At 44.4% G+C, this 25182-nt stretch overlaps 1 protein-coding gene and 1 long non-coding RNA gene across 2 annotated transcripts in view; both read left to right on the top strand.

Annotated features, from left to right (window-relative positions):
* Window positions 1-3406: 3406 nt before the first annotated feature.
* Window positions 3407-10547, top strand: LOC113987522. The gene is made up of 4 exons (XR_003540575.2): window positions 3407-3468; window positions 4213-4308; window positions 8100-8266; window positions 10352-10547. It is a non-coding gene; the product is annotated as an uncharacterized LOC113987522 (long non-coding RNA).
* An 8819-nt stretch (window positions 10548-19366) lies between these two features.
* GTF2F2 (general transcription factor IIF subunit 2) overlaps window positions 19367-25182 on the top strand; it is an 86526-nt gene continuing 80710 nt past the window's right edge. The window contains exons 1-2 of the mRNA XM_027720350.2: window positions 19367-19496; window positions 24966-25039. Coding sequence (XP_027576151.1) covers window positions 19431-19496; window positions 24966-25039 — 140 coding nt within the window. The 5' untranslated portion in view covers window positions 19367-19430. The remainder of the gene's footprint in view (window positions 19497-24965; window positions 25040-25182) is intronic.

The raw sequence follows: 25182 nt of genomic DNA, 5'->3' as shown, positions 1-25182 counted from the left end.
TTCCAGAGGTTACTGTCCCTGGAAGAGGCCAGAAGCCTAAAGGAGCTGGAGATACGTAAGCATGAAGAAACAAACAGACCCTGTGGCCTGCAGCCCTGGAAGTGGTGTCCTTGTAAGCATTTATTTGCTAATAAGAAGCATACCCTTGGAAACTGAAGAGGTTTTCCTTTTTTCTGCACACTTGACCAAAAAAAAAAAAAAAGCTCCTGTGACTTAATCATTTCCTTTTGACAAGAAAATGTTTGTGAGGACTTAACACATCTTCCCATAAGCTGCAGTATGACAGTGCAGCTGCAGTGCCAGCTAAAAAGGCTGTTGCAGAACAGGAATATAGTGATTGTAATTCTCCCCAGTCCAGCCTCTAAATGAAGTGACAGCCTCTGGGACCACACTCAGGCTGCTGCTGCTCCAGACCTGCAGCTACTTGCAATTCTGTGTAGCGATGTCAAACATTTTCTGTTTGCATATAACATATACGGTATATTCCATGGAATATATGTAGCTCTAATACCGCACAAAGTTAAAAACTATTCCCTAAAGGGTTACTTCAGAAATATAAAAATTTTCACTGTTTTCTCTTCTCTGCAGTTTAGTCTAAAACTTATTTCACATGAGTCTGCAAGACTGCCTTGTAAAGATTGAATTTGAGGTGTCTTGTAAAGCTTTGAAATGTGGCTTCGTCTCAAACTTCATTATGGCAGAGCATCGAACATAGGTAGGCTTTCTTTGGGTGATACTTTGCAGAAACTAAAACTATCGCATTGTTTCTAATTGAGGAAGATAATATATGAAGGATATCCTGCACTACTTTGAAAGTGTTCCTTACAAATACAGCAGAAGGAATTCAAAAATTGAGGATGGCTACCCCTCTATCTGACAGTTAATGGTGGAGCCCTTGGCAGCCCACTGGACTGTTTGCTTCTGAGCCTTGTGGAATTCCCATGCTTTAACACCCCCTCCTGGTTCACTCTTTTGACTAACATTACCTTCTAGTGATGGATGATCTTTATCAGGAAACAAGCATGGCCTTCTTGTGTCTCTGTTCCAACCTGCAGATCTGATTGTACCTCTTTCACATTAGTGCAATCCATACATTTTGTGACGAACCTGTGTCTCCACAAAGCACTCAAGAGCCCAGAGCAAGAAAAGCCTAAGGGCTTTGAAAGGAAAAATTCTTGCCTTTGGAGTTGTGATGAATTTAAGGGTTCAGATCTGTCCTGCTGTGCTGACAATTGCTTCTTCCTAGCAGGCTGGTCTCCCCACCTGCCAGAGAAGCCTGCTGCCCCATTCTCTTCTTCTCTGACATCGGGTTAGCGTTGAAGACCATTAATGGTATGTGGACATGTACATTCACACACAGAGGCAGCTGTTCTTGGACACAGCATCCTGTAGCTGCTTCCTGACCCCCTGCTCTGCTACCCCATAGCTGGTACCTGGACGTGCAAGCCCCTGGCTCGAAGCCCTGCTGCTGCAGTGTTCAGCCCTCTGCCACTGCTCACCAACCAGTCCAGGATCACGTTTGCTGTGCTCACACACACCCACTCGGACAGAAAGCACACTCTGGTTTTACCAGACAAAAATAGGTTTTAATGAGAATACAGAACGGATTGGAGTGATCACGTGCAGGCAGGGCTCAGGAAGAGCATACTGACCTGCACTTTCTATACTCTTTTTTTTCTGACACTTGCTCCTTTCCAATCCATCTCAATTCCATCCTTTCCCTTCTTCTAATCCATCCCCCAACATCCTGAACTAAGTCCTGTATGTTCCCATAGCTCTCAAAAAACATCCCAAAACATGCTTTTCCCACAACATCTCACAATGAGTCTTGTACACATCATCTTGTTGTAAGTACCTTTAGGTGTTTCTCCATGACCCACAAGAAAGTCACATGCCTGGTCTGCAGGGCCTCACACAGGGTTGTCCACAGAAACAAGAAAGATGATAATAGTGGGAGATCCTGAATGCCATTCATCATTCAGAAGGGGATTCTCATTGTGTAACTTTTGGGAGTTATATATATGTTTGGGAATAGGATCTCCAGAACTCCAATAGAGGCTGGAGTTGGAAAAGGAACTAGGCTCCTTGTAAGAAGCAATTTTCATAGGACAGGACAGAAGCTGGTTCTTCCCCTCCTGGCCGTTCCATACCCCATGTCTGCCATTTACTGTGATTTTGAGTTATATTTGTTGGCATCTTCCTCTTCTGCCTGACTTTCCCCTCTTTCCGTTGCACAATACATGATGGAGTTGTGGATGGCACATTGGCCTCATGGACAAGAAGGACAAAACAAGGTCAAATGCATGAGCCATATGCTAAGCCATGGGAGCAGAATCCTGTTGCAGCAGTGGGAGGTGTGGTTCCATCTTAGTGGCCATCATGGACAATCGCTGCACAGTGCTTAGGAAGCATGATGAGGAGTGAGGACTCTCCACCTTACAAAGAAGCTGAGAGAATTGACACTGAGGCAATGGAAGACTAATGATCCTTTCCACTTTTTAGAGTTTGCTTTTTTCTGTTCAGCTGCTTTGTACCTCTCCTTGAAGGTTTGGCTGGACTTAGAGGTACATCTGAGCTCTGTGAAAGCAAGCAAGCCCGCTTTCCCACTGCTGCTTCCCAGTGCAGCACACCGCCCTACACCTAGTGCCCCACAGCACCAGGAGAATCCACAGTGGTGGGTTCCAATCTGGGGAGAAAAGGCATGATGGAAAAACAGCAATTTACAAAAAGGAGACCAGCCTGCTGCTGGTGTGTACAGAGCCCAGAGCCTCACAGACTCTGTCCAGAAGCCATCAAGGTCTTGCTGCGGTTTCCAAGGCAACTTCCATCTTCCACCACCCAGGTGAGGCTCAGCTTTTATCATCATGCGAGCAGAATACAAATAGTGGGTCTGAGGTGGAAAACAAAATGCACACAAAATGCCATGTGTTACCCCAGTTGCTCTGCTAATAGTTTCTCACCTTCCACTGTTCCATGTCTGTCCACTGAGGCAAAGTGCCAGGAACAAGGAATCCATCTACTGCAGCTGAACCTCCATGACTCATTTGCTGCCAGAGGGAAGTCAGGTAATTCAAAATTACCTTAGGTGGCTTTCCAACTGGAGTTGCGACTCAAGAGCCCAGGGACCTCATTAATGGACAGCTCCTTGATGCCCACAACACATGGATCTGACCTTCCATATGTGCTCACCTGAGAGGATCAATGAGTCCTCCAGCTGGCATTAGCACCAGCTGCGCTTGACTGTTGCCTCAAGGCCATCTCAGGATCTTCCAGGGACATAAAAGAGTGAAGGCCTCTCAGACTTCATCTCCATGGCAACCATGGGAGACATGGGCTACTGTCACAGAACCGAGTAGCTCCTCATACATACAGTCACACAGGTCAGTTGCTATTCACCTCTGGACCACCTGTGACAAAAGCAACTGGGTTTTAATTGCCTCTTCAGCATGAGACAGGAAAATAAGAGAAGTGAGAGGATGCGGTCACAGCCACGTGCCATACTTTAATTCTTTGATGTACTCATTATTGTCCACAAAAAGAGAGTTTCCAAGAGCAAAGAAACCAAGGCCATCGCCAAAGACTTTGGGCAGTTCTTCCTGTCATTATCATGCTGTGCACAGACAGGGAACTCACACCAAAAATGCCAGCTTTCCATAGAGCCCATGGACACACTCCTGGATTGTGATACTGTTGCTTCCCTCCAACACCTTTTCACAACACAGACCTTGCCTCAGAGAGGGATGCAGGTGCCAGACAGAGCCTATTAGGGTAGAATCTAGCACAAGACCACCAACTCAGTGCTGAGGGTTATAGGGGATGCTCTTGAGGAGGTTTCTGCTCAGTATTGATGCTCTGGCAGGAATAAGTGCATGGCCAGGAACCAGAAAGGTACCTAGCAATGACATGTAATGCAAATGTTGCCTGAAAAACTGCCAGCGAGAAGCCCTCTTTTCCAGGTATTTGCAGCTTTTCTGGAATGTTCTGTCAGCTGGCATTACCTATTCCAGGTGTCAGCTCTGAACCACCCACAAGACTCCACATCGCTTTTCTTTTTCAAGTATTTCAGAGCATAAACTTCAGTAGCACTGTGAATATTAAAGCGTTCCTAGCTCTGTGTTGTTAAGAAACTTTGGTTTGGAATATGGACTTAAATTTGGGAGAGGTAAATTTGGGAGTCTCACCAGAATCAGGAGTATTTTTTTTACTTTTTAGCGAATTGACCCCACCTACAAGTCTTGGACCATCTCGAGTCCCAGATGCTGAGAAGAGATGGGCTGGAGCCTGAGGAGCAGCTCCCTGAGACCTCAGGTGATTCTGTATCCCTAGACAAGGGGGCTGTCTGAGATCTGCTTCCCCAGCCAGGGGCTGCAGCAATGCCAGGGTGAGTGGATCTGCGAGCAGTGAGACTGTCCACCCCACAAGATCAGGCTTCTCCATTTATGTGGCTGGGCTGGCCTGCAGGAACCAGGTGGTCTTGTTCATTCCTAGGATGAAATGATGAATCACCATCAGCTGAGGCAACCAGTGAAATTTCTGTCCCATCCCCATTTGTCAAATTCTGCTCATCAAGGTCCTGGAAAACTGGGAGTGGAAGGAGCTACTCAGTCATCTACCAGTTGGGGATAATTTTCACTAACACTGGGAGATGGGTACAGCTTAACAGATTGATACCTCCTGGGACATGAACAAGTGAATTTGGAACCTCTCATCTGGCTTTAGGCACATAGGAAAAGCAGGGATCCCCACCAGCATCCAAATATCAGTAGCAAATGATATGAGACATGACGCAGGCAGCTGAGGCATTATCCTATTTTGACTGCTGCACACCCTCAATTAGCAACTGAGCAGTCTTGATTAAAAAGTCATATTAAAAACTCTTCACCAGGAGGAATTCTTGGTTTAGCAGCTAATATGAGACAGCAAAGATCTGCCAAATGATCGGGAGTTTGAAATGCACTAGGCACAACTTTGCAAAGGCAAAAGAAAGCTTCTTTCTCAGCCTGTCAAAAGATACAATCTTCAACTCTTTTTATGAGTCACCTGGGATGAAGTGCTTCCAACAGACAACACTTCTTACAGTGTAGCTGTTATACCTCTGATCTCCCAGTCCTGATTCTCAAAGAAAATTCTATAAAACATTTTTCAGGTAAATATGGTGCACTGGTTTAAGAGTTAACCAGCAGGGGAAATGAACTCAACTCAAAGGAGAGATTATAAGTCAGAATAACAATTTATTAAAATAATACAGTAAGTACAATCATACAAACAAACAATTGGTCTTAACTCACAAAACCCAAATGTATAACCCAGTACCCTGGGGCATGAACAAAGTGGTGTTCCTTGGGCCCCGCTTGAGTCCAAAGTAAAGGGAGAGGGGAAGAACCTGCTGGTGGGAGAGCTGTTGCAGTCTGGTCAAAAGTGATGATTGCAGTGAGATGCTGGGGGGAGAGCTGTTGCAGTCTGGTCAAAAGTGGTGATTGCAGTCCAGTGGTGGTCTAAGTCTGGTTGAGAGCAATGAGCTGCAGTCTTCCTCTGGATCCCACGAGTGGTTCCAAAAAATGTTCCGAGACTCCAAGATTATATATCCTCCAGTTCAGGCAGGAATGTTCAGTACTTCCCTCAGGGCGGGGAGTTCCACAAAGGGTGTGAGGACAAGAGCATCCTCCTATCTCACAGGCCTCTTAACACCTAGTTTATAGCCTGAGGAGTCAGGCTCTATGGGCAGAGGGTGCGAATAGTCTATTCACAACAGTTTCTGGGAAATGGCATGGAAGGCTATAGAATACACAGTTTTGGGTTACACCCATACCATGATGAACTGATCTCAGCTGTCCTAACTAGGACATATGGGAGCTGTATTATCTCATCCCTTCCCTGAATACTAACATTTTTGAATAAGTTACCATCCTCCTCTCTGCACCTTTTCCAATAATCAATCTCTCAGTGCTCTACATCATGCTGCTATTATTCTACAGATTACCCGCATCTCTTTTCCCCTTAGGAGATAACTACCAATATTGTCTTTATATTCCACAGGTGCTGTCAGATGTCTAGCTCAGACACAGGTCTAATTAAACCGAGAACAATTGTTCCCCATGTGCAGTTAGGTTTGAAATTCACCTCACCTTTCCTGAGGAACGTACGTGCCCCAAACCTCATCTGCTTTCTCCAGCTATATTAATTGGCCTCATAAAAGTTATTGCACCTACCTAAAAATCTTTAAACCTTTGGCTCTAACAATACTGCCACACCAAAAGGCTTCATAGACTGCAAATAGAAGGGACAGCATGCAACTGGGCCTGGTTCATAAAAAATAAAGGTGTAACACTATGACATGCTTTACAGAGGATCTTAAATTCTGTTTCACAGGACACGGAGGGGTTTGAGCACAAGTTTAAAATTGGTGTTCATCTTTGACTAGCAACATTGATCCATGGGTACAAACCCCTGTGCAGCTCAGCCTCCTCTTCACTCCTTCAGCCCCTGCCTGGAAGAAACACCTCTTCACTTCTTCATAAGGCTCCTTTCCATAAGGGAAGCAGCATCCAAGTTGCCCTTTCACTGATCCTCAGTTTCCCATCTGTAGAGGTAATGGTCTTCCTCTGTCTTGGGAAGACAGGTTCAGGCTTAGCCACTCCAGGCTGCTGTCCCTCCATCCTGCTTATCCATTGCTCCTCATGTTTGCTCCTGACCATGGCCACTCTCTCTCCAGAGAGCCACCTGCACTGCTCTCCCCTAGAGGTTTGTACAGCATCTCACTGTCAACTTACTGCATGAGAAGGACCAATACCTCCCAGGGCAGCTGTAAAAGTCTATTGCACATTTCCACAGCAGGAGAGGACTTGAATCTCTTCCCCTTGAAGCCAGGCATCCTGACTGGGAGCTTCAAAGATGGCTTACCCCGTGTTTGCAAAGCCCTCATGCTTTTGTGGCAGCAGCTGCCACAGCAGATCCCATGGAGAAGGAGTGTTGCTCATGGAAGGCAGCGGGCAGGGTAGAGGCTGAGGGACTCCCCATAGTGTGGGCCAAGCCAGTGTTGTCGCACTGCCCCCATGGGAAGCGCTGACTGTGTGGGTCTGGGCTGTGCAAAGAAGCAAGGAGCTCTGGGACCAGCGGGTACCCAGTCTTCAGTGTCACCATGATACGTATTTATCCCATTTAAAGAGCCATCAGAGGAGTAAACTTTGACTGCACCCAAATTTTTAATAAAGCATGGAGATCAGCTGAGGCTTTTCTCATACCTGGAGTATTTTAAGCATCTCCTCCCTCAGGCTGCTCTGTTAGCTCTGAAGGGCTGGGTTTATAGTTCTCTTGCTCTCTCTTACCAGATCTCTAGCAGGATGTCTTTCCTCAGTTGGACCTCTAATTTCCATATATTTATGGCAGTATAGTATCTTTAGGATTTAGCTGAAACTGGTGGGTGGTTTCAAAAGCTACGGAGGGAACGACTTTCAAGTAGACACACACCTACACAGACAGCATGACCCCAGGGGCCTCCCTCCCATAGAAAAACAAGCTAAATGCTATGTAGTCATGACATTCAAGGCTCTATTGCAACGCTGAAACATAGAAATACAGAAATAATGGTGCGTGAGCAGCCTAAATTTTGGCCTCTTTTGTTTGGCTACCTGACTTTGCAATTTTAATGACTCTTTCAAGGAAGCATTTTTATATGCAATGCAGCACTTTGGGAAATGGCACATTAACTTTGATAGACTATGTTTAGGTGGGGGAAGATCCCTTTTAAATTTCTAGTGATTTTCACCTTATTTGCATTTTTCCCCACACACACTCTTGCCCACTAAGAGTAGATTCTCAAACTCATGCAAAAATACGCAGAGGATCAGCAATGCAAAAGCTGTCCACATCTTTGTCCCATGCCACAGATGTTGGGAGGCTGATGAGTCTGATCCTTGCACAGACAGGCCTATTGATCTTGACAGCACCACTTGTGTGCAGAGAGACGACTTACTTGAGTAGAGGCTGTGGGATCTGCCCCTAGTTGTGGAGACACTTAGCAAATTTGCTATTCTATAGCAAATACTGGCTGTTCAAACAACACTCATATTTCTATTTTCTGTCACTGTTTACAAGTACAGACTAACAACTGTGGAAGAATGAAAATCTGCTACCAGCCAGTGGTCTCCCAGAGCTCTCAAAAGCAATTGACAGAAGCTACATTGTTGGTCAGAATGGACAGTTGCTTTAAATACCTTAAAAAGAGATGTAATTAGCTACCAGAGATATCACATTTCCTAAGAGGAAGGTAAGTATCTGGCACTTTCTCTAGCAGGTTAGAGCAGTAATTATTAGTGTGGAGACTTAGACACTGACTCTTATCTTTGACAGGTTGTCAACGATTTCTGAGACTAGGGAAGTATCATGTTTTCAAAATATCAGCAAATTTTCTAGTGAAGAGCTGCACAGTTATGGGTGCTTAACTGAAGCACCTCTTAATGGCTATCAGATATAATTTGCACTGTCTCTCAGCAGAGGCAATGGATGGTTTAACGTCCAGGCCTTTTGTTCTGTACAGACATATCAGCTAAACACTCATCGGGCCCAAGGGAAATTGCTACCCATTCTTTTTACATTTGCTTCTCTGGGTGTGAAATCTCCTGCTACTCCAACAGCCATTTCAAAGTCCCTCATCAAAACCATAATGGTGGTTCAATCAACAATGTTTTACAGGAGAGAAAGTCACTTGTTCCACAAGTACTCAAAATGGAGTTCATGCCAAACTTACAACTTATCAAAGCATGAGGGCATTTCACATGATCTGCCTTGATCTTCAAAAGCTGAGTTTTATTGAGCAGTCATCTTAATGATTTTGTGTTGTCCACCTTTCTAATATAGCAGTGGGCTCCTTTTTTAAAGGATTCTGTATGCCTAGAAAGCCCACGATGAGCTGGCAGGCACAAATGACTTTCTATGTCTGTGTTTTCTTCAGCAAAAGCATGGTTGTATGTCAGTGAGATCAGAACAAAAAGACAAGGAAAGCAAGTCACAGAAATTTAATCTCGGGTCTGGTACTCGTCTCTCCATATAGTAAGGAAATCCTTAAATATTTCCCTTTTTCAATTTCAACCATCTAGATGTTGAAAAGTATCGCACAATTGTTAATGTACTATTAATATTTAAGATTAATGATGACAGAAAAGCCTGTTTGAGCCAAAGGAAAGACTCCAAGTCAGTCAAATGAGATTTAAGTGGAAGAGAAATCAGACTTCATTATTCCTAGCACGGTCAGAAAGATGTCTTCTCTCTCACCCTAGATGTTCTTCATGTGAACAAAGAAAGTTCAGGCAATGTAACCATCATGCTGTTAGGGAGTTGTTATTGCCTAGCATAACATGCCAGCAAGTGAGGATAAAGTCTATGGCTGACTTCAAGTCATTGCTGTCTCCACTCCTGATCAAAAGGGTTAGGATCTTCAGTGGTAGCCAGGGCCATCAAAGGTGCCGGTGACGCAAAGCAGGGACAGCGAAATGAGAAGCTCAGCTGGGTCCGGAGTTCTTTTTGGTGTTTTTTTATAAGATGGCTGAGTCAGATCAGCAATGATAGCAAATCTATAACAGCAAATCAGTAAATTAGAGGCAGAGGTGCTGAAGGCAGGAAACGTGGTGGTTCATATTGAAGTGTTTCTAAAAGGATTACGTTCCTTTTGTTCTCTAAGAAATAACTAGCTAGTGTGCCAAGCAGACATGAATCAGATCCATGGGGCAAGGCAAGGCAGGTAGAGAGGAAATACTCTTTCTCAAAGAACAGTGTAGAAAAGCAAGACTGGTAATTTGCTGGGGGACTCTGAGCCCCAGACTAAGGACAGGCAAATTAGGCAAATGCTCTGATAATAAGAAACCGAAAGGATAACCTTACATGTGCTTGGTGTAACACTGGTGCTGCAATACAGGAAAGGGTTTTAAGAAGGTGTATGATAAGAATAAGAATATAATGGTAAGGCCCTGAAAAAGCTGTAACAACCAGAAAGGTTATTTGAGTGAGGAAAAATATCCCTGCTAAAAAGAAGGGCAACTAAGTAACACGGTAAAATGAGGCCAAGAGCTTGAATTCACAGAACAATGATAGCCACTGTAAGCCAAAGGGTGAAAGGAGGAAAGGTCCTGTGAGCCATAACAGCAGGGAGAAGTAATGGGATTAGGTTTACAAAGCTAGTGAAAATACTGCAGGCTTGGAAGGGAATCTCAGTGCAGACAGAAAAGGCCTATTGTTATTTAAGTTTTTTTCTTCTGGTAACTTTAAGAAAGAGTTTAGCATGCAGCTTTGTTACATAAAGCTTCAGTGACTCAACCTCAGGAGTACATGAAGCAAAGAGTTGACCTGACCATTTCAGGACTCCAGAAATGACACTTGCATGTGAAACAGCGTGTGAGCTTCTGGAGGGAGGCGGACGTATCCTGCAAGCTGCAAGTGCTAATTTGAGGGCTGCTGCTGCCAAATGCTCAATCTCCAGAAGAAATTGTTCTCAGTGATAAGCCTGAGGTTTTCAGCAAGAAGTAGACTGAGGAAATGGCCTCTGATAATAAATAATCCCAGAAACATCATATTTCTTTCTCCCAGCCCCATGTGTCATTTGCCAGAAGATAAAATGAAGCAACATGAGGCCATCAGGGTTGGCTGTGGTCTCTGCCCCTCTCACACTGTTTGACACATGTTCTCATTGGATCTTCTTGTCCTCACTGGTCTTATTTTCTGTTTTCCTTAGTCCTTTTCTGCTTATTTTCCTCCCACTGACTGAAATGCCATTTTTTTCTCTTTTTTTTTTTTTTAATGTTTAACTCATAATAATTAACTAGAAGGCAAAATTTCAGACCTTATTTAACCTTATTCATCAGCAGAAATCCAATAAAATGTGATCCAGTTGTAGGTCTGTAACACTTTCTACTCATTCCAGTTTATTAATTTCAATTTACTTGGAAAGCCATTCTTTCTGGTAAAGAGAATGTATTTTGCTCTGGTCTGTAGTAGCACTGTTAGCTTATGAAGTGAGGAGACAAACCACTCTTGCATAATCATATTTATTAGATCATTAGCACTGTTTTAGAGAAGTGCCAACAATCAGCACATAGGGAAAAAAGAGAGCTGACAGCAAAGGCCATTAGGTGAAAAGGCTTTGGAAAGAACCTGCAGGCAGTACACAGCAGTAATGAAGCAGACCTGTCTGATGTCTCCAGTTAATTATATCATTGAGAGCTTGTTGTGAGGCACTGCTGTGGCTGAGCTGCAACCAGGTGCAAGGGTGGGATACCAGGTTGGATGTACCCATAATCTCAAAATTACATACACCTGCCTATGCTTTCAGCTATGGGCAGCTGCAGGAGGTTGTAAGCCAGTCAGTCCAGCTCAGTGTGACCCCTATAGAGCAGGCTGGCTTGGCTTCCCAACAGAAATGTCTTGTTTTTCTTTAGTAGCCATGTAGATTTGTTCCTCTGGTCACTAATGTTGTTTTTGCTCAGCTTAGTCACACAGCCTTCTCCTAGTCTCATTGGGAAGCCCCCTCTGCAAAACAATAGTCTGTTAGAATATAACAATAACATACTTTGGTGACTGTGCATTGTCTATACCTACATAATAATGGGAATATCAGTGGCATATAATCAAGTTTGTTTAATTATAACACAGGGGAAATAAATCCAATGCAAACAATTTTTTTTGGTAGCTGAGCAGAAAATGCCTTGCTCTTCAACAAGTCATTTGTGCATTCAGCAAGTCCAGGAGACAAATGAATGTAGATACCACTGACCTTTCATGCTGAAGTAGTACGTCACCAGAAAAAAGGCTCAGAAAAAAAAGGTAAAGGAGTGGAGAACTGGAAAACGGGTAGCACTGAGTTCTATATAACATCTACACACCTACAGTGAAAAGGCACTTTAGAAAGCAACAAGTTGCTCAGAGCTCATATTACCTTCGTACAATTACTGAGTTGAAAATGTTGATGCTTTAAAATCTTTCTTGAGAGACACTGGTGAAAAATACTAGATAATACTTTTTTATGCAGAGAGAGGCAAAACGTAGCTTGAGTTAAAGAGATAATGTCAATTTTATGGTCACTTTTAAAGAAATTATTTTAAATGAGGTTCAACAAGTATCTCTTAAATTCTCTGACAAGTGTTTTCTTCCTTTAAAAAAAAAATGCAGCTGCATCTTTCAATTCTCTCTTCTTTTTTCTTTCTTTCCTTGATATGGTGAAAATCCAAACAAACTAGAGGCCAAGATGCCTACAGTCAAATTCACTGCACACTGCTAACATGATGGAAGACATAGTATGGGTGAAACTGTAAGCAAGCTGCAGTGCCACTACCCTGAAAATTAAGTGTTCTCCTATGCATAGCATAGATAAATATGGGTGGCTGTAAACATATAGAAAGAATTAAAAATGATTAATTAATGAAGATTGCCCTGTGTTTAGAACTGGGGGGTTTTGTGTTCTGTTTTCAGGCAGAAGTGCCATGTTTAAGATTTCATACTGCCTAGCATTGTATTGAAATGGGAGCTCTGCCACGATCTTGATGCTTTCGCACCCTCCGCCACAGAACAGCTTGGGGTGAACAAGTCTGTTATTAACGTGTTGCTCAAAAGCAGTTTGAAAACACAATGGCTACAACATATATTTTGGCCTTAAAGAGACACTGAGAATCCTTTGTTGCCTCAGGAAATAGATATGCAGATTGGCCCATGCCCTGTTTTGGGAATAAACAACATAGACTTTCTTTTCTCCTATTCCAAAATAAATGATCATGATCCCCCCAGATGTTTTTTGCCTCTCTGCAGATTATTTCCTCTCTTTTTTTCCAGCTTACACAGACCACCTGCAGTGCAGGCAAGCAAATGATACATCACGGGTGAAGATGGCAAAAGTTTGCCTTCTGCTTATCCTGGCAGTTCAAGCGTTAACGGTAGTTTTGAGATTTAATTCTTGCACCCTTGCATCTTTGCTGGCCAAAAAATCAGATATTCAGGCTATAGGAGAGATCCTCACTGGCCAGCAGAGCTCTGCTGATGCTGTGTGGAACTTGTAATGGAGTAGGACAAGCAGCCCTGTAATAATGTCACTCCATTAGTTTTCCTCTTACAAAGTGAGTTCCCTGCTCACCTTAATTCGTTAATGAGAAGGTTGGCTGACAGGAATGAAGGAAGTCAGAGCATTAGCTGATGGTAGAATAGTTTTCCTGGCTCAGTGCTCCCAAATCAAAGTCAGCTTCTGCAGGAGCTTCCCTCTGTGCCTGGCAGCAGATCTCAGCTCTAACTCCAGACCCAAATAATTTGACTCTGTGGTCACCTAGCATAGCTCCTGTGAACACAGCTGAACTGCTGAACTCAGGAATCCTTCAGATGTGGGCAGCACTCAGCTCCTCCAGCACCTGGACATGTTAGAAAACTAACTGGGGGTGTTACCTCATCCACAGAGAAGAGGAGAGGTGAAACCAGATTTCTGCAACATCACAGTCTTTACCTGTGAAATGCCTTCTCAAAACATGAGAACCAAGAGATGAGGAAAGATCACACACCTACCAGGAATCACTTGCAAATGCTAAGGGCTCCCATCAAATATGAAGTGTGTCTCAAGGAGATGGTAATCCTGCAACTTGCTCAGTGATAGCAGCCAGAAAAGGAGATGGGTGGTCCAGCTGTCCCCCAGGAGACCTGCTCTGAGGAGGAGTGAGAAATCACCAAAGCAAGGTGTTCTAGCTGCATGAATCTAAGTGAACACTTTGGTGTATCTAAGCACAGCATCTGGGCTTTGAGATGGCCAAGCTGCATCTGGTCATAGGAAGGAAGTTGTGGCCTCTGGGTTTTAGGGTGCCCAGTTTTTTGGGGCAGTCAGGTGGCCAGCATGACCTGGGCAGCGTCATTACCCATCCCAAACTCTTCCCATCCCTATGTGTCTCCAGCCACTCAAGCATTGTGATGGGATGGAAGCTTGCTGGCCGTGTTCCAGTGCCTTTCACAGGAAGGGGAGATGTGGCCCAGTGGTGTGGTTTATCTTGCTGGGAGAGCCCATGGCTCCACTCTTGTGGCACATCTGGATTCTGAGTTCCAGAGCAGCAAAGCTGTTGCAGCAATTCAAGGGAGGAAGAGGCTTTCATGTGTTTCATGTGATTTCACAGGACCATAGTTAGGAGCTGTAGTCCCTCTCCTCTTTGCCTGTGCCAGACACACTTCACCTCCTCATCCACCATGTGGAAAGTAATAAAGACAGGGAGTCTGCAAATGCATTGCTGGCAGAACAGTGAAAAGGAGCCAAAGTCAGCTGTGACTCTGTTTTTCTGTCACTCAGGGCAATATCTTCTCTGTTGTCATGCATGTAGGGAAATTTTGTTCCTCTCGTTTAAATTCCATGCATTCTGCCTTGCTTAGAAACTGAAACACAAGTTGGGATCCACCTGCTTGATATAATTCAGTGCTTGTAGTTTAGTGTGATTAGAGTTGATTTGTTTAATCTGGTGTATAAAACTGTTTGTCATCTGCTACTCTATCCAAATTAGAATGCTTGGGGACATCTGCACAGAGTGCAAAACAGATCTCTGTGTTGTATTAGCTTATAATACGTTAATTATTTTGTGCCCTATTTTTTTTTCTTTTCTACACCAACTGCTTCACTTCCCCAGGTTTTTCTCTGCACCAGGAAAAATATATTAAAAATGTAGTTTTCATCAAGACCTCTGATGTTTCTAAAACAGCATCATCCCATAGTTTCTTCCTGACAGGCAGGGAATAAGAACTGTGTTGAAGTACCGTGTGCAGTTTTGAGCACCACAAGATAAAAAAGACATTAAGCTATTAGAGCTCATCCAAAGGAGGGTCATGAGGATGGTGAAGAGGTCTGGAGAGGAAGCCATATGAGCAGTGGCTGAGGTCACTTGGTCTGTTCAGACTGGAGGAGACTGAGGGGAGACTTCATTGCGGTCTTCAACATTGTCACAAGGGAAAGCAGAGGGGTAAGTAACAATCTCTTCTCTCTGGTGACCAGTGACAAGACTTGAGGAAACAGCATGAAGCTGAGTTGGAGGAGGTTTAGGTTGGATATTAGGAAAAAGTTTTTCACCCAGAGGGTGGTTGGGCACAGGAAGAGGCTCCCCAGGAAAGTGATCACACCACCAAGCCTATCTGAGTTCAAGAAGTGTTTGGACAATGCTCTCAGGCACATGGTGTGACCCTTAGGGTGTCCCAATCTGGGCCAGGAGTTGGGCTTTACGATCCTGATGGGTCCCTTCCAACTCAGCATATTCTATGATTCTATGACTCTACGAATCATCTTGCAACTAAAACCAGTGAAGCTGGAGCAAAGGAATCTTGACATCTTCAAGAGCTGTCTTTGTGGAGGTTCCTCTGGTGCTATTAGGGAGGCTCAGGAAAAGAAAGCCTCCAGGGGTTGCTGGCCAGCTCTCTACCTGTATATCCAGATCTCCTTTCCTCCAGTGGGAACCGGTGAGTCACAAAGCAGTGACCAGTGTGTGCATGAGTGTTGACCCTGATGACACCCTTGGGAAAATAAGCTGAAGAGACTTCCCAGGTGTCCTGCTTTAGTGTTATCTAGCTATAAAGCAGGCTTTCTCCACAGAGGATACAACTGAATGGTTTGAACACTCTCTCATGGAAAAACCCAGCAGGTTTTTCCCCCCCTAAGAGCTTCATTTTATTGCTAAGAAGTGTTTTCAGTGGATCTTCTTTGACGGTGTCCATCACTGACATCTTAGATGGGACTACCAGCTTCCAGAAGCACACCTCCCCTCATTCTTGCCAGTTTTTGAGGAAAGCACGAGTTCCCCTTGGCAAAACTCCCGTCAGCTTCAACAGGACAGCATCAGGCCTTTCGTCTCTTCTGCTGTGCTGGTTTTCACCCAGCACCATCAGAATGCAGTGATTAGCCCGGTCCTAAAAACGATAAAGAGAAACTTTGTGCAATGCTGACGATGTTGCAGACTCTTTATCTCACCTCACTGGACAAGGGGAAAAAAAAGAGAGAAAGGTTGTGCAAGTCTGAATTTGGCCACCTCTCTCCTCAAGCATAACATCTGTTTCAATGCCTGCAAGAAGAAAATGGTTGATTAACTCACAGCTCCGCTGCTCAGCAGCTAGCCCCTGGATCCTCCTCCATGACACTAAATGTGTCCCTGGCAAACAGAAGGTTGAGATTTTAAATGATGAATTAATGAAAATGCACTCTTTTCCTGCTTGTTGTCCCTTCAAATTCAGTTTCCATGGAAACAGGTATGGAAAGGCTGCCTGGAGGGAGCCAGGAGAGATCTCTGCCTGGTCGCCTTCCCCTCTGGGTTGCCAGCTGAGCCACCCCCATTTGCCAGGCTTTTACAGAGGTTTTTACTATTGTCTTTTCTGCCTGGAATATGAATGATGACTCCTCACTGATTCCTTCTCCAAGGAGTCTGAGGTGGTCAGCTGTGCTCCTGTCACCTGCCACTGAGCTGCTTACAAGTGGAGCTCCTCTTCTTCCACGGCCCATCTGGTGGAGCACAGGCTCATCTGTACTCCCGTGACTCCCCTTTGCTGTAAATGTCACTCCTGTCAGAAACATCCACTCCACTGTTTTTGCTTTCTGAAAAGTGGTGGCGGGTGTGATCTGAGCACACAGATTGAGCTGGGAGTGGTGGCAGAGGGACAACTTCGTTGTTAATTCAGTGTTTTTCCTGGGGGAATATTTGAGATCCCACCTGGGGTACTGCATCGAGCTCTGGGGTTCCCAGCACAAGGCAGACACAGACCTGTTGGAGCTGGTCCAGAGGAAGGATGGTTAGAGGGCTGGAGCACCTCCTCTATGAAGACAGGTTGAGGGAGCTGGGGGCCTGGAGAAGCTTTAGGGAGACCTTATCGTGACCTTTCAGTACATAAAAGGGGCCTACAAGAAAGATGGAGAAACTTTTTACCCAGGGCCTGTAGTGAAAGAACAAGGTGCAAAAAGGGTAAGTTTAGAAATGTTTTAAAATGAGGGTAGTCAGACTTTTTGGAACAAGTTGTCCAGAGAAGCCGTGGATGCCACATCCCTAGAAATGTTCAAGGCCAGGTTGGATGGAGCCCTGAGCAACCTGGTCTAGTGAAAGGTTTCCCTGTGCAGGGCAAGGGGTTTTGAACCAAATGATCTTTAAGGTTGCTTCTAACTCAAACTATTCTATGATTCTATGAGTAGGACCCAAAGCAAACTGCAAAATGATGGTGTTTGTCTGTGTAGATCCATCCTTTTTTAGGTGAACAAAACCTAAGGGTCTTAGACCTACAATATTTGGAAGTGGCACAGTCCTAGGAATCGTGGCTGGTTTTACAATTGTTGAGATGCATCTGCTTCCATTTTTGTTAGCATTTAAGGAGATGATCTGGTATGCCTGTGAAAGGTTGTTTTAATGAAACCTGAATTTCTAGTGAAAGTTGACTAATAATATTAAGCTCAACCCACCCACCCAGGTGAGTTCTGCAGACAAATACAGTTCCAATGTAAAAGCAAAAGTAATTTTTAATTTTAATTAATCTTAATCAGAATAGTTCAATGTTAGCTGTTATTTCTTCAGATATACATAAAAGCATTGCCCTCCTTGGTTACCCAGATGCTTGCCTATAAATAGAAAGGTAGATAATCATATCTGAGATGTTATACTGAGATAATTTTCTGCAAGCTAGATGAGCAATTTCTTGCATATTGTACCAGAAGAACTCTCTGCTTGCTGCTGGTACAGCCTCAGATGGAGTACAATCTTCATATTGAGCAATCAGACTTCAAGGAGGATGTAAACCTGTACTGGGGGGGATTTCAGAGAGCAATGGGCATGACCAGAGGTCTAGAAAATATGACCTATGAGGCAGAGCTGAACGAACTGGGGTTATTTACTATAAGTGGAGGCAAACCAAAGGGAAATATATCAGTGAAGGGATAAAGTAAAACTGCAGAGAGGAAGGCAATAAAATGCTTTCTATGCCATAGAATCACGAGATCATAGAGTGGTTTTGGTTGGAAGGGACCTTAAAGGTCATCTAGTTCCAACCTCTCTGACATGGGAAGGGATGCCACCCACTAGACCAAGTTGCTCAGAGCCCCGTCCAACCTGGCCTTGAACACTGTCAGGGATGGGGCATCCACAGCTTCTCTGGGCAATCTGAGGACCAACCAAGGTCCATGCCTTTCTTGTGTACACAATGGATAGAAGAGAAATAACGAGTTCAAATTGCAAAGAGGAAAACTTCCCCATGCATAGGGACAGTCATAAAGTAAGGACTTAGAGAGGTTTTTCTAAGCCAAATACGCCCCACCTCAAAGCAGGATGGGCAAGCACTTGCTCTCTCCTGATACAGAACATTTTCAGTGTTCGAGACACTATCCCACCTTCAAACACCCTGTTCCAACACTACCCCATGAGTTCCCTTTGTGGAAAGCTAAGCTTAATTCTTTACTTTTTATCCATGGAAAGCAATTCACCAACTGTGTTTTCCTCACTTTTGTGACCTTTGGGCACACTATGATGCTCTGACCCCTTTCCTGGGAGCTGGTCCTCTACCGGCCATTTCCCTTTCACACAGAAGAGTACTGTCATGGCGATGCCTCCTCTCTCCAGGCTGCTCCTCCAGTTCCCCTAGATCATTTTGCATGCTGCTGTCGTTCTTCAGTGTGCTTGGATAACTTATCCTGTACAGGGAGAGAATAACTTCCCACTCTACCCTGCACTGGTGCAGCCTCATCTTTAGTCTGGGTGGAGTTTTGGGCACCACAAGATAACGGTATAAAGCTACTCAGGAGTGTCCAAAGGAGGGCTACTGAGGTGGTGGAGGGCTTAGAGGGGAAGCTCTATAAGGAGCAGCTGAGGTCACTTGGTGTTTTCAGCCTGGAGGAGACTGAGGGGAGACCTCATTGCAGCCTACAACTTCCTCATGAGAGGAAGTAGAGGGGTAGGCACTGATCTCTTCTCTGTGGTGAGCTCTAATAGGACTGGACGGAATGGCCTGAAGCTGAGTTAGTGTAGATTTAGGTTGGATACTGGGACCAGGGTTTTCAGCCAGAAGGTGGCTGGGCACTGGAACAGGCTCCCCAGGGAAGTGGTCACAGCACCAAGCCTCACAGAGTTCAAGAAGTGTTTGGACAACACTCTCAGGCACATGGTGGGATTCTTGGGGATGTCCTGTGCAGGGCCAGGAGTTGGACTCGATGATCCTTGTGGGTCCCTCCCAACTCAGAATATTCTGTGGATGAGTGATTCGACAACTTTCTGCGGCCGCCACCGGAACCGGCCCCGCCTCGCGGCCCCGCCAGGGCGGGGACTCGAACCCGTGGCCCTGACGGACACAGTGAGGGCCCGCCCCGCCGCGCAGTGCGAGAGGAAGTTTGTCCGCCGCGGGCCGCCGTGTGCCGGGTGTGCTCTGCTGCGCCTCTCTCGCTGTCGGATCGGCCCGCGCTGTGCCCGCCCGGCCCCGCCATGAGCGACAGGGCCGAGCTAGACCTCACCGGCGCCAAGCAGAACACGGGCATGTGGCTGGTGAAGGTGAGGAGCCGCCGGCGCGCCCGCGGGCCCGGCCCAGCGCGGCCTGTGACGGCCGGGCCCCTCCACTCGTCCCCGCCCCGCTGTGCCCTGGGTGGCTGCCGGCGGGTCCCGCAGCCTGAGGCCGGGGCTGCCCGCGTCAGGCTTGCCCTGTGCCCCGGGGCAGCCGCCCCCCCCGGTGCCTCTTCTCGAGGACAGCGCGGGACTGGGCCCGGACACCTGCTGAGTGAAGGAAGCACCGCAGGGAAAGCTGGGTACCGGGGGCCGTCATAGAATCGTGGAATGTGAAAGGGTCGGGATGGGCTTTAACGGTTATCTGGCCCAAACCCTCCCCAACCCAACCCCCAAACCTCCCCCCCCCCCCCCCTCCCGCCATGGGCAGGAACATCTGTCTCTAGACCAGGTTGCTGAGGGCCACATCGAGCCTGGCCTTGAACACTTCCAGGGATGGGACAGCCACAAACCTTCCTGGGCAACCTGTGCCAGTGTGTCACCACCGTCACAGTAAAAAATCTCGTCCTTGTCCTTGGCTGGTGCTTTGTTACAAGTAACAAACATGACAGCGTAACTTTATTTCCCCAAAACTCCGAGGCTTGAGGAGAGTTTGAGTGTGCCCAAAAAAAAAACAACCCAAAAAACCCCAAAAAAACCAAAAACCAGTAAGGAAAGTGAATGTCAGTATCTTGTCACTACAGCTCCCTTTGGTGCTGGAGAAGTACAGCTGTAGTGAATGGGCTATGAAAAGATACTGAGATCATCAAATCAAACCTGTCTGATGCAGGGCCACACTTATGTCTGGCACTTCCTCTCCTTCCTCCTTTAGGAACAGGCTCAGACCATCCACTTCAAAGAACCTATGGGGACATGGTCGTACCCAAATACTGGTCCTGAGTGGTGAGGGACACGTGACATCATCATACTTCAGCTACCAAAACATCTTATTATAGCCCTTATAAATGATGGGGAATTTCAGACTTGATTTGCTGTGCAGAATTTTTGGTGGGCAGATCGCTGCCTCTGTCTCCCTCTTTTGTAATGACACTGGAGTCTCTGGCGTGTCTTGTACTGCCACCCGAGTGTCATGAAACCGCAATAAATGCTGCATAGTGCTATAATTGTAATAGCTATCCAAGGCAGTATCAAGGAAAGCTGACAGGAGAAAGCTGCAGAAGTACATCATGATACACCAAGTGACAGGATGATAAAATGGCAGATAGAGTTGAAAAATCTAATCCGACGTGCAGAGAGAAACATTATCCTAGTTATACATACACAGCAGTTTGGTCTCTGCTGGTTGTTGTCATTCAAGAAGAAATTTAGGTTTTCAGTATATGTGGGTAACTCTAGGAATGTCATGTCAGATGAGCAGAGTCAACATTGGACGTGATTACAAAAGATACAGAAAACTAAAGAGAAAATATTATTGCACCATCATGTTGCCTCTATTTGGAATGCTCTATGTATTTGTGGTCTCATCCTCCCCACTGTGGAAAGTGTACAGTGACCTAGAAACAGTACAGAGGAGAGTACCAGGGACTGTCTTGGGAACAAGGAAAGATGGCTGTGGAAGGAGCTCCTAAATATGTTATTACTTTTCAGGTTGGCAAGAGGACTAGTTTGGAGATCTTGTAGAGATCTGAAGTAATAAGTAATGTCATGTGTGGACAAGGAAGAAGTGAATAGGCAAAAATGAATAGGAAAGAGTCATTTTGAACACAAGAACTAGAGGTGTGTCAGATTAATTCAACTGATGCGGCTTGGAGCAAACAAAGCAGGTACCATTTTGCACAATATCTAGTTAAATTTTGGAACTTGTTGCAATAAGAAGTTGTGAATTTCAAAATTGCAGAAGCTCAAACACCATTAATCAAGTTCAGGCAAGAAAATTGAATTGAGGGATTGAAAATAAATATGCTGCCGTAACGCAGGTCTGCTAAAACATCCTAGAAATTAGAAGAGCATGCTTTTCTTTGTATTTTCTCCTGTTTTTCCTGAAATGTTGGCTGCATTTGGAGACAGGACACTAAACTTGCTTGTCCTCTAGTCTGATACAGTTTGGTGTTTCTTAAAGCAAGCCAGGAATTTTCAGGCACATGCCCGCTTACAGTTGGTGCCACTCTGTGAGCAGAGAGCGCTGCCTGGTTTAATGAGAAAATGGGACTAAAACGAACGCTTAAAGATTACTCTTCCAAGTAAGGGTTAATGTAATCCTTCGCGTGTGTGTTCTGAGCTTATCATTTGTCTGTCTTCTTGTATGATAGTGATAATAAAAAAATATTAAAATGTTGCTAACACTGATGGACCATAACAAGGGACATGCACGATTTTATCCTTTGATTTCCTTCAGACTTGAACTTCGAAACAATCATCCTTGTTAGTAGGACTTCTAAAACACTCAGAGGCATAGTACAGGTAGTGTCTTCACTAGCTGGGATAATGAGGCTGAATTTATTCTTCCTTTGAGGGAGGGAGCAATCAGTTCTGATGGAATAAAAAACCTGACTTATTTGATTTCCTTTTAGCATGCATTCTGCTAGCATGGGAATTATTCCAGGGAGACTACTTGACAGGCAATAAAAATGCATTGATGAGTGTTTTAGAAACATGAGCAGTAAAAGGAGGTACCATAGAGTGAGTTGCTTTAGTACAAGTCCAGAAAGCAGCTGTGTTTTTTTCTGTGTTTCCAGTGAAAGCTAATATAGACAAGTACTATAAGAACTTTTAGTTATGTACTTGTGGTAAAGTGAAGCCCATTTAGTGTTAGCCGGTAGAATTGTCAATTTTTTATTCCCTGTGTGTTGGTCAGGTTTTTTTTATTTAATGTGCTGCACTTATCTATAGTTAGAAAGATGATATCTTTATGTAATTATTTTTGTATGTTCAAAGGAAAATTAAAACATACAACCTGACAGCAGCCTTACTCAGTTTCTGATGTACACACTGCATATGGATTGCTATATAGAGAAAGAGCTAATTTAGTTTCTTACAGAAAAGTGGAAGTAGTTTGTTATAGGTAGGGGCTACTTTTGTGTTTTCTCTTGAAGGTGGATAGGAAGCTGTGAATAAGCTGAAAGATGTGTGAAGCAGCAGCCCTCATGTCATACACTGTCTGCAGGGTGCATTGGGTACTGGAGCCTGAGCGTGTTTGTGCAATGTGAGTAGCAAGAGGAAAGCAGCAGTGTGAAGAGGTCTTGAAGTGATGCTCCTTAGTACGTCAGATTTGTTCTAGTGATTAAAGTGTGTATTTTTTTTGAGAGAAGAGTATTCTTACCAACAAACCTCAGAATAAATGCCTCTTGTCTTGAAAATGTTCAGTAGCCTTAATCCTGTTGTGGGATCTTTGAAAATTCTGCTCTGTAAAAGCAGGTTGCTCTTGTTTTCCATATACTCTTTCAGGAAGTGTTAAGAGTTTGAAAACTGACTCTTCCCCATAAGTTAAACTTTTATTATGCTGAAGTTAGGAAAAAGGGGCAAAATAAGATGTCTACAGCGTGTAAGACTTTATTTAATCTTTCCTGTAATTGTTTATGACATTAGTGTGGTATTCCAGAGTTTATTATGTGGTTTTGTGAGTACTGTCTGGTTTTATCTGAAGTATCTGTGGATAGCTAGAAGTAATCCTTTGATCACAGTCCTTCATAACCCTTTGTCTTGCTCTGCATAGCCCTTGATTGCAGGTAGGCCAGCAGAAAGATGATTAAATGCGCTCTTTGAGGCTCTTTCCCTTGCAACTGAAAAAAGCATGATTGATCTGCCACCTCTTAATCTGAATAAATTTCCTGTCTGAATATATTACATAGCAAGTCAGTGATTTTAACAGCATGACTGTCCTTTACTCCTTGTGCACTCACACTGAATGTGCGTCTGCCTTATTACCTGGCAGTATAACTTAAATACAGGTAGGTGCAAGTACATAATAATATTTCTATTGAGTCATGTCATAGCATTTATCTTGGCCTTAGAAAGAGAATTATTTGTGATCTGGTATGGAATCTGCTGTAGGAAATTACTACTTTGAAAACTGTGGAAAAATATATATTAATAGATGGTGCCAGTTCATGGCTCTCTACTGTGCTTTTGTGGTCTTTTCTGACCCACTGTCTGAACTTTATGGGAACCTGGACTGACATTCAGTTAGTCTGAACAGTTGGAGGACATCTGGATTTTCTAGGTATTCCACAGTACTTTATGGAGTGCTGTGAGTCTAAAGGAAAGTGCTAAACACCAGTTCCAGGATATCTTCTGGAGTTTTTGAAGAACAGGTAAATGCAAAGTTAGTGTTAAATTAATTTGAGCTTTAGGAAGTTAGCAGGTTTCTTTTTGTCAGCAAGTTCTTGAACCATCATCTTTGCCTTCTCAGCTCTGTAGTGAAACTTGGCTTAGTTTTATTCTATATAAAGTCAGACTTTAAAGTGCTTCTTTACTGCTTGAAACAGAAAATGCCACAGGCGTAGCTTAGTGTGTTTCTCATTGGCTGTGCCTCACACCATTTTTCTGCGTAAGCACAGATGTTTTCAGTAGCTACGGACTGTGTGAGCCACAGTAAGCTTTGCTGTACAGTAAAGAACATTGCTGCAAAGTTCTGAAGAGCACGCTGCTTCCCAGAGGCCTTTATTGTCCATTATGAGCCCAGGTCAATCGATGCTGCAGATACCAAAGTCTTTGTAACTGAAGGAATTTGTGTGTAGGTGAGTTAACATCACTGGAACAGCTTTTAATTCTTGGATGTGTCACGTTAAGCAGGCCTCCTTATTCCTGTCCTTGCACTGACCTCTAATTTGTGCAGCTGTTTGGGAAAATGGGTTGGGAAGCTCATTTGGTTGTTCCACCCACTAAATACAAAATCAGCACAGCTAAAACATGGAAGTCCCCCACATCTCCCAGCCAGATTGATCTGTTTTCTGTATAATGACCAACTGCACAAAGACTTTTCCCCATGCAGTGGAGGTGTGGGAATGAGTGATGGGAGGCAGATTTGCCTCAGGTAGTTCTGCTGTTGGCAAGATGGACATCTCGTAGAGTGGGGCTGTGATCTGCTGCTCAGCATTTCTGAGGTTTCCAAACTCTAAGCCTTCCCTTCAGAGACACCTTTTGGTCTCTGACTTGTAATTCTCTATATTCTCATCACTGTGATTGTTTGGTTCATGATTTTTTTTCCTGGAGAGAGGCTAGTGAAACACTGGCAGAGGTTGCCCAGAGAAGTTGTGGAAACATTCAAGGTCAGCTTGGATGAGGCTTTAAGCAACCTGATCTGGTTGCAGGTGTCCCTGCTCATTGCAGGAAGATTGGGCTTAGATGGCTGTTAAGGCCCCTTCCAACCCAAACCATTCTATGATTCTATATTATCTACTACATTTACCTCATACTGTGTTCTGAAGTGGTCAGGGTAAAAGCATTTGAAGAATATACACATACACAATTAATACAGAATTTTAAAATCTACTTTTTGTGAAATCTGTCTTCTTTGATTAGGTCCCCAAATACCTGTCACAACAGTGGAATAAAGCTTCAGGAAGAGGTGAAGTGGGAAAACTAAGGATTGTCAAGTAAGCCTTTAGTATACCTTTACTGGTTTCATTTCTTAGAAGAAGTTACCTACAGTAAAATAGTTGCAGCTATTGTAATACATAATCCAGTTTCTTGCCAACAATGTACATATTTCTCTGATACCTGAATGGTACTTGCTCGT

This window comes from Pipra filicauda, unplaced genomic scaffold, assembly GCF_003945595.2.
Source record: "Pipra filicauda isolate LSUMZ 115617 unplaced genomic scaffold, ASM394559v2 scaffold28_size6257848_pilon, whole genome shotgun sequence".
Lineage (NCBI taxonomy): Eukaryota > Metazoa > Chordata > Aves > Passeriformes > Pipridae > Pipra > Pipra filicauda.
The sequence above is the reverse complement of the archived record's forward strand: the minus strand, read 5'-3'. Positions and strand labels throughout refer to the sequence as shown.